The 9415-nt window shown below is 47.9% G+C and overlaps 2 protein-coding genes and 1 pseudogene across 2 annotated transcripts; all 3 read left to right on the forward strand.

The window, feature by feature from the left end:
• Window positions 1-395: 395 nt before the first annotated feature.
• LOC149971548 (uncharacterized) lies at window positions 396-1790 on the forward strand (annotated as a pseudogene).
• On the forward strand, window positions 1701-3770 carry LOC149971549 (uncharacterized). Its single transcript, XM_090221547.1, has 2 exons — window positions 1701-3470; window positions 3687-3770. Exons 1-2 carry the CDS (start codon window positions 1842-1844, stop codon window positions 3768-3770), a joined length of 1713 nt encoding a protein of 570 aa, XP_090077673.1. The 5' UTR covers window positions 1701-1841.
• A 218-nt stretch (window positions 3771-3988) lies between these two features.
• LOC149971550 (uncharacterized) lies at window positions 3989-8235 on the forward strand. The gene is made up of 2 exons (XM_090220259.1): window positions 3989-4848; window positions 7401-8235. The coding sequence occupies exons 1-2, from the start codon at window positions 4379-4381 to the stop codon at window positions 8233-8235; spliced, it is 1305 nt and encodes a 434-aa protein (XP_090076385.1). The 5' UTR covers window positions 3989-4378.
• Window positions 8236-9415: the final 1180 nt, after the last annotated feature.

Here is a 9415-nt window from a genome sequence, read left to right on the forward strand (position 1 = left end):
AGGGGCTGAATGTAACACTGGAGCAGAACAGGAGGAGAGAGACAGGACTGGAGGAGGAGGTGAAGAAGCTGGCTGAGGAGCTGGCAGAGGCCCTCAGATGCATCAAAGAACTAGAAGGTGAGGAGGCGGGAGGAAAGGGGACTGTTGTTGATAATGGGTTGTTTATCCTTTATGACTAGAGACGATAGACAGTGCTGTTGTCTGTTCAATGTTAGGAAATTTGAACAGGACGTGTTTGACTTAACAAAAGAGTGACATCATTCCTACACCAAACTGTTGTCACTCATTTCCTTTGAGCTGCACAAGCTGTTATTCTTGTTACTGCTGCCACCTGTTGACTTTCAGCGGTATTACACCCGGCTATTTGGTTGATTATCCAAATGATTAACATTTTGTTGAATTAACATGGCAGTTTGAATGATAATAAGTCATTTTGTTGATCATTTCTTCTTTCTCTTGTTTGTTTCCCTATTCCTCTTTCCAGACCAGAAGACGGTCCAACCCACTGCTGCTCCAATGGCTCCAGTCCCATTTAGCCCTGCCGGACAGAGCTTTGCCCCGGTCTCACAACCACGACATGGCCACACCACCCCACGCACACCCTCGGCTCAGACCAACAGACCTGCTAGAGGGGAACAAGCGAGGGAGGAGCGAGAGGAGAGAGGGAACGAGGGACAGAGAGCAAAGTACCCCACAGAGCGAGAGCCTGGCGAGGGCATTGACTCGGAGCACATCACTCCGTTTGGATCCACAGACTCTGACAAAACAAAGAGGGCAGGAGAAAGGGGGAAAGGGGAGGAGAGGAAACGAGAGAATGAGAGACAAGAAGAGGTAGAGTCGGTAGTAGATGGCTGCATCCCTGGAAAGGATGCTTCCACCAAGGACAAAAACTCACTCAGCACACAGAGCTCTCTTTCTGACACACACCACAGTCCCCACCTCACCAGCTCCGCTGGCTCAGACACAGACTACAAGAGCGAGACCCTGTCCAGCCACTCCAAACCCTGAGCCCAGACCACTAGGGCTGAGGGAGACCTACAGAGGGAGAACAGAGAGCTGTGTTCAGAGTTGCAGGATGTTAAGGATGAGTTACAAAGGAGACTGGAGGATCTGGAGACCCAGCGCAGAGCGGAGGCCGAGGCCAGGACCAGGCTCAAGCAGCTCAGCCGCAAACACGCCTCCCAGGCTGAGACCTCCAGAGAGAAGGAGAAGAGGGGGGAGTTAGAGGAGAGAGCAGAGACGGGGAGGTTGAAGGAGGCACTGGCTGAACTTGAGATAAAGGTCAGGAGGTCATGGAGAGGTCATGGAGAGGACAGGGAGACGGGGGAGAGACAGAAGGAGGAAAGAGAGGGAGAGAGAAAAAGAGGCAAGGAAAGAGAGGGAGAGAGAGGACAGGGAGAGGGGGGAGAGGACAGGGAGAGGGGGGAGAGGACAGGGACAGGGGGGAGAGGACAGGGAGAGGGGAGAGAGGACAGGGAGAGGGGAGAGAGGACAGGGAGAGGGGGAGAGGACAGGGAGAGGGGGGAGAGAGAGAAGGAGGAGAGGGAGAGAGAGGACAGGGAGAGGGGGGAGTGGACAGGGAGAGGGGAGAGAGGACAGGGAGAGGGGAGAGAGGACAGGGAGAGGGGGGAGTGGACAGGGAGAGGGGAGAGAGAGAGAGAGAAGGAGGAAAGGAAAGAGAGGGAGAGAGAGAGGACGGGGAGTCTGAAAGCATGCTGCTGAACCTCCCGCTAAAAAAGAAGCTGGCTGAGTTGAAGACAAAGCTCTTGATAGAACGGGAGGAGAGATAAAGTGAAAAGGAGGAGGAGAGGAAGAGATTGAAAAACAAAGGGATCGAAGGAATGATTGAACTTACTGTGAAGCTGGAAGAGCTCCAGGCAGAGTTAAAGGAACTGAAGAACCGTGGAGGTCTTGTGAAGAACATGGTAGATAAAAACACCTCTCTGACATATCTCACCCTGCACCATGACATCACCTCTAACTCCAACAACAACACCGTTGTCCCTGACTACAAGCTACTACCATCTCCAGACCAGCACCATCTCCTGTGTGAGAATCCCAACCCACAGAACACTGTTGTCTCCCAGGCAACAGCAACAACAGCTGATCTGATCCAGGAATATGGAACTCTGACCAAAGCTCCAGATCTCTCCAGACCTATTGGTGAGGGAGAGACCATTGTGGAGGCCCAGAGGGGTGTGTCTCCCTCAGACCAGGCTGAAACCACCATGGAGCTCCAGAGTAGAGGCCTCTCTGCCTCAGAGCTAGCCCAGGAGGTGGAGCATCTGGGTGGGGAGAGCGCCAAGGAGGCTGGGCGAGCCAGACAGACCCAGGCCAAGCTGGTGGTTCGACAGAGCCAGGTAACCAGGCAGACCCAGCAGCTGACCCTGGCCTTCGACCACCAGAGCAGGCACATCCAGGAGCTGCTGGCAGAGCTGCAGGAGAAGGAGGGCAGTGGCGTCAGGCAGGGACAGGAACTGCAGCACTGTAGAGAAGAACTGGCCACGCTCAGAGAGGAGAAGGAGAGACTGGAGGAAGAGAGACAGAAGGAGGAGCTCAAGGAAAGTAGGGTCACAATAACCCCTCAGCAGGTTGACCATTACACAGATGTACATCAGATCCCCCATAACACTCAGAATGAGTCTGCCTCTGGGATAGAAGAGAGTACAGACATAACAATAAAACCACTGAACACTACCCAGGCTTCCTCTGCACTTTGCGATGAGGGAGGTCAGCTGCCCACTCCACAGAAAAATTGTGTCACAGAATTATATTATGTAATCGACAGCACTACCACTCTGTTGAAAATGAGGCAGCGAAGATGGTGGATTCTAAGGCTTCTGCTCAGCCAAGCAGGAGTGAAGAGAGAGTTGAAAACAGAGAAATTCAAATCTGACCATTTAACTGTCACACGTTCTGAGGAGCAGCTGGAACATCCTGAGGTTTCTGGGCTCCAACAGCAACACGTCCGTAGTGACGGACACACCATGTACAGCCCTGCCTTCAGGAGAGCTACTGAAGAGTTCCAGCTATCCCAGAGAGACCTGAGTCTAACCAGGACTGAGAACACACATCTTACTGTAGAGCTGGAGAAAGCTTCCGGTCCTACCAACAAACAACAGTACACCAGTGGACAGGGTCGAGAAGAGAGTCTGGCTGAAGAGCTGCGGTCTCTAAAACAGAAGAACGAACAACTGGAACTCAAACTTCAAGATGTTGCAACCACAGACAGAGAAATTAGTTTTGTCAGTAACACAACACTACCAGCCACCTGTGAAGACCAGGCTGAAAGAAAAGGAAAGAGAAGGAAAAGAAAAACCCAGAGAGGAGGACAGGAAGTTATCTCCACCTCTGGAGAGCTAGAGCAAATCAGTGACATCATCACCTCAGGACTGGAGGCCACACTGCAGGATGGAGGGAAACCAAAAGACGAGGAGAGAGGGGAAGTAGAGTCTGAAGGAAAGAGAGGAGCTAGGGATGAGGGGAGAGGGGAAGGAGAGGGGGAGAGAGGAGCTAGGGATGAGGGGAGAGGGGAAGGAGAGGGGGAGAGAGGAGCTAGGGATGAGAGGAGAGGGGAAGGAGAGGGGGAGAGAGGAGCTAGGGGTGATGGGAGCGTGGGAGTAGAGAGGGAGAGAGGAGCTGGATATGAGACTCTATTAGACACTACTCCACTGGCTCCACTCCAGATCACCTGCCTAGAGAAGCAGGTAGGTTTCTATACTCTAAATCTTACTGTGAACGTAGTTATCAAAGTTACCATACATACTTGAACAATTTCCCCCCATATCTTAAGCATGTGGTTGTCCAAAAACCCTACTACAGAAGGCTTTATTCGAGCTAGCTATTTTGAATAAATGTATTTTGAATAAATCCTGAATGTTATTTTGTCTCTCTCGCTCTCTCTCTCCTCCTGTCCAGGTGGTGGCGCTGCAGGCTGAACTGCAGTCTCTCTCTGAGGAGAATCAGAGACGGGCTGAGGAGCTGGCAGTGTGGAGGCTGACGGCCCAGACCCCCTGTCTGGAGCCAGAGGACCCCATCGCTGCTCCCCTCAGCCCTGCTCCCCTCAGGCCTGGACACAACACTGCTCCCCTCAGCCCTGGACACAACACTGCTCTCCTCAGCCCGGTACACAACACTGCTCTCCTCAGGTCTGGACACAACACTGCTCCCCTCAGGCCTGGACACAACACTGCTCCCCTCAGGCCTGGACACAACACTGCTCCCCTCAGGCCTGGACAGAACACTGCTCTCCTCAGGCCTGGACACAACACTGCTCCCCTCAGGCCTGGACACAACACTGCTCCCCTCAGGCCTGGACAGAACACTGCTCTCCTCTGGCCTGGACACAACACTGCTCCCCTCAGCCCTGGACACAACAATGCTCCCCTCAGGCCTGGACACAACACTGCTCCCCTCAGGCCTGGACACAACACTGCTCCCCTCAGCCCTGGACACAACACTGCTCCCCTCAGCCCTGGACACAACACTGCTCCCCTCAGGCCTGGACACAACACTGCTCCCCTCAGGCCTGGACACAACACTGCTCCCCTCAGGCCTGGACACAACACTGCTCCCCTCAGGCCTGGACACAACACTGCTCCCCTCAGGCCTGGACACAACACTGCTCCCCTCAGGCCTGGACACAACACTGCAGGCCTGGACACAACACTGCTCCCCTCAGGCCTGGACACAACACTGCTCCCCTCAGGCCTGGACACAACACTGCAGGCCTGGACACAACACTGCTCCCCTCAGGCCTGGACACAACACTGTGACTGTGATCAGGGAGGATGAGCTGCTTCTCTCCTGCACCTCCTATAAACTCTATGGGAGGACCCTGGCCTCAAGGTAATGGTACATTTAGCACTTGTAGGAAACATGTGGTGACAATAATGCTTTTCATATAGTGCTTATATATAAAATATAAACAGTGCATTCGGAAAGTATTCAGACCCCTTCACTTTTTCCACATTTTGTTATGTGTTCAATAAAAAGGTCCTCATTAATCTACACACAATACCCCATAATAACAAAGTCAACAGGTTTTTATACATTTTTGCAACTGTATTAAAAATGAAAAACCGATGTCTTATTTACATAAGTATTCAGACCCTTTATGAGACTCGAAATTGAGTTCAAGTACATCCTGTTTCCATTGATCATCCTTAATATGTTTCTACAACTTGATTGGAGTCCACCTGTGGTAAACTCAATTGATTGGACATGATTTGGAAAGGCACATACCTGTCTGTACAAGGTCCCACAGATGATAGTGCATGTCAGAGCAGAAACCAAGCCATGAGGTCGAAGGAATTGTCCATAGAGACAGGATTGTGTCGAGGCACAGATCTGGGGAAGGGTACCAATTATTTTCTGCAGCATTGAAGGTCCCCAAGAACACAGTGGCCTCCATCATTCTTAAATGGAAGAAGTTTGGAACCACCAAGACTCTTCCTGTAGCGTCATACCCAAGAAGACTTGGCTGTAATTGCTGCCGTCAGGTTTTTTATTTTTATTTTTTCATTTCACCTTTATTTAACCAGGTAGGCTAGTTGAGAACACCTTTATTTAACCAGGTAGGCTAGTTGAGAACACCTTTATTTAACCAGGTAGGCTAGTTGAGAACACCTTTATTTAACCAGGTAGGCTAGTTGAGAACAAGTTCTCATTTGCAACTGCGACCTGGCCAAGATAAAGCATAGCAGTGTGAACAGACAACACAGAGTTACACATGGAGTAAACAATTAACAAGTCAATAACACAGTAGAAAAAAAGGAGAGTCTATATACATTGTGTGCAAAAGGCATGAGGAGGTAGGCGAATAATTACAATTTTGCAGATTAACACTGGAGTGATAAATGATCAGATGGTCATGTGCAGGTAGAGATAATGGTGTGCAAAAGAGCAGAAAATGAAATAATTAAAACAGTATGGGGATGAGGTAGGTAAAAATGGGTGGGCTATTTATCGATAGACTATGTACAGCTGCAGCAATCGGTTAGCTGCTCAGATAGCAGATGTTTGAAGTTGGTGAGGGAGATAAAAGTCTCCAACTTCAGCGATTTTTGCAATTCGTTCCAGTCACAGGCAGCAGAGAACTGGAACGAAAGGTGGCCAAATGAGGTGTTGGCTTTAGGGATGATCAGTGAGATACACCTGCTGGAGCGCGTGTTACCACCGGCGTGTTGCCATCGTGACCAGTGCTGAGATAAGGCGGAGCTTTACCTAGCATGGACTTGTAGATGACCTGGAGCCAGTGGGTCTGGCGACGAATATGTAGCGAGGGCCAGCCGACTAGAGCATACAGGTCGCAGTGGTGGGTGGTATAAGGTGCTTTAGTGACAAAACGGATGGCACTGTGATAAACTGCATCCAGTTTGCTGAGTAGAGTGTTGGAAGCAATTTTGTAGATGACATCGCCAAAGTCGAGGATCGGTAGGATAGTCAGTTTTACTAGGGTAAGTTTGGCCGCGTGAGTGAAGGAGGCTTTGTTGTGGAATAGAACGCCGACTCTAGATTTGATTTTCGATTGGAGATGTTTGATATGAGTCTGGAAGGAGAGTTTACAGTCTAGCCAGACACCTAGGTACTTATAGATGTCCACATATTCAAGGTCGGAACCATCCAGGGTGGTGATGCTAGTCACCACTAGGTGGCCTAGTGGTTAGAGCGTTGGGCCAGTAACCGGAAGGTTTCTGGATTGAATCCCTGAGCTGACAAGGTAAAAATCTGTCGATCTGCCCCTGAGCAAGGCAGTTAACCCACTATTCACCGGGCCTCGAAGACTTGGATGTGGATTAAGGCAGCACCCTGCACCTCTCTGATTCAGAGGGGTTGGGTTAATTTCAGTTGAATACATTGTTGCACTGTGTCTCACTTTTTATTGGTCTCTCTAAGGCTTTTGATACAGTTGATCATGCTATACTAAGGCAGAGATTGTTGAGTGTAGGTCTTTCGGAGCATGCAGTTGCATGGTTTGTTAACTATCTGTCTGATAGAACTCAGTGCACTCAATTTGAATGGCTTATGTCTGTTAAATTGTCTGACTAGGTATCCCCCTTTTCAACAAAGTACTGAATGCCTAATGTAAAATACTGATACAGTTACATGCTTTCAGAGCATGTAAATGTAATATTTTGTAATATTTTCATTTTTTATTTTTAATACATTTGCAAAAATGTATTTTGCTTTGTCATTATGGGGTATTGTGGGGGGAAAACAATTGAATCAATTTTAGAATAAGGCTGTAATGTAAGAAAATGTGGAAAAAGGGTCTGAATACGTTCTGAATGCACTGTATTTCTATCAATCTGAATGGGGTGTTTGTACTTATCTTATCTACAATGTGTTGGTATCTTGAAATGTAAAATTTACTTCTTTACATTTTTGGGGGGGTCCAGACTGCAGCACTGCAATTCTCTTGAACCAAAGAGTATCCAAAACTCACCCAGAAAGAACAAATCGACATATCACCAAGAGACAGAAAAACCGACCAATGAACTTAGAGATGAAGAAGCAGACATCACCAACGATGTTTACCAAACCTCAGAGCTCCAGAACAAGGCAACAGAGCACGCTAACCAAGATGATCCAGAAAACAAGACCAATCCATACACCAGATCCATCCATACATCCAGAGCAACAGATGAGACCCAGACCAAAGAAATCATCTCAAGGCACCATCTAGACATCATAGAACTAAATGACCTCAGAGAGATCCCCACTCCATCTCTCGCTGAGCCTCAATCCACCGAAGCACAGTCCTCTGAAACCAACCATCCCAGTCACCATCAAGAGCAACCAATCTCCACTGGGATTGAAAATAAAAATCACTGCTCGTTCTGTAGAAAAGTCACCACCACAACCACTACATCAGAGTGGCGAGGGGGTAACGATAGTGGAGACCAAGGGTTAGAGGTTAGGAGCACCAGCTCTCAGACAGAGGGGGGAGCAACTGGAGTCTGGACACCGACACATCCTCCTACTCCAGCCACTCCACCAGAAACACACCAGGTATACACACAGACTGAGGAGGATGAAGTACCCACAGAATCTCCCCCTGTGTCACCAGTCTGGATGTCGAAGGCAGAGGGGGACAGGATGTTGTTTTCCGATTCATTCCCGATCCCAGCCGACCCGGCCCGCCTTGCGGAGCGTTTCCGTCGTAACCGGTGTCAGATGCAGCGTACGACGACACGGAGTACGAACCCTATGGCCTGCCTGAGGTGTTCATGAAAGGTGAGGAGAGAGGGGATGTTGTGTTTAAACAATAAGGCACAGTAGACTGATGCTATATTTGAATGTCACAGCTAAATCCATTTTATCAATGTACCAATCGGGCTTCAGGTAGAAGCAAAGCACAATTACAGCAGCCATGAAGGTTTTAAATGATATCACTCAAGCCATTGACAAAAAACAGCACTGTGTCTCACTTTTTATTGATCTCTCCAAGGCTTTTGATACGGTTGATCATGCTATACTAAGGCAGAGATTGTTGAGTGTAGGTCTTTCGGAGCATGCAGTTGCATGGTTTGCTAACTATCTGTCTGATAGAACTCAGTGCACTCAATTTGAATGGCTTATGTCTGTTAAATTGTCTGTCTTGAATGGTGTGCCCCAAGGCTCTGGACTTGGTCCTCTATTATTCACTATTTATATAAATGATTTAGACAAAAATGTCCAAAATGCAGAACTTCATTTTTATGCTGATGATACTGTTATTTACTCTTACAAAAGCTTTCCAGAACATGCAAACTGCTTTTTATACTGTTCAACATACCTTGTGTCAATTGAAGCTTATCCTCAATACTGAGGAAACTAAACTAATGGTGTTTTCTAATGCAAGAAATAGACCTCTGAACCTTTCACCTATTACTACCTGTCAGGGCAAGGAGATTGAGGTTGTAACCTCATATAAATATCTTGGAATTTTAATTGATGACGGCCTCTCTTTAAAATTGCATATTCAACAACTTACAAAAAAATTGAAGCTGAAATTGGGATTTTATTTTAGGAATAAGGCCTATTTTTCTTTTGAAGTCAGAATGAGGCTAGTATCAGCTACATTTATGCCTTTACTAGACTATGGGGATATTTTATATATGAATGCTTCCACTCAATGTTTGAGCTCAATTGACACTCTTTACCATGGCACTTTGAGATTTATTTTAAACTGCAAAACCCTTTCGCACCACTGTACTTTGTATACCAGGGTTGGCTGGCCTTCTTTAGTCACTTGTAGAATCAGTCACTGTTATACTTTTATTTACAAAGCCATTTTGGGTTTACTACCTTTTTATTTGGCCATTTTTATTGTTCAGAAATATGGTGGGTACTCTCTTAGTTCGCTGGACTTTATCCTGCTAACTGTTCCAAATGTCCGAACAGAATTTGGTAAAAGGGCATTTATGTACTC

The sequence above is a fragment of the Oncorhynchus mykiss genome, chromosome 25 (genome assembly GCF_057628025.1).
Source record: "Oncorhynchus mykiss isolate SJ-2025 chromosome 25, ASM5762802v1, whole genome shotgun sequence".
NCBI lineage: Eukaryota > Metazoa > Chordata > Actinopteri > Salmoniformes > Salmonidae > Oncorhynchus > Oncorhynchus mykiss.

Excerpts from the sequence above, each read along its gene's own strand:
- LOC149971549 (XM_090221547.1), top strand. The coding sequence starts at position 1,842 with ATGATTGAACTTACTGTGAAGCTGGAAGAGCTCCAGGCAGAGTTAAAG. Across the intron at positions 3,471-3,686 it reads AGTCTGAAGGAAAGAGAGGA|ATCACCTGCCTAGAGAAGCA; the intron begins GCTAGGGATGAG and ends GCTCCACTCCAG.
- LOC149971550 (XM_090220259.1), top strand. The coding sequence starts at position 4,379 with ATGCTCCCCTCAGGCCTGGACACAACACTGCTCCCCTCAGGCCTGGAC. Across the intron at positions 4,849-7,400 it reads GGGAGGACCCTGGCCTCAAG|ACTGCAGCACTGCAATTCTC; the intron begins GTAATGGTACAT and ends GGGGGGGTCCAG.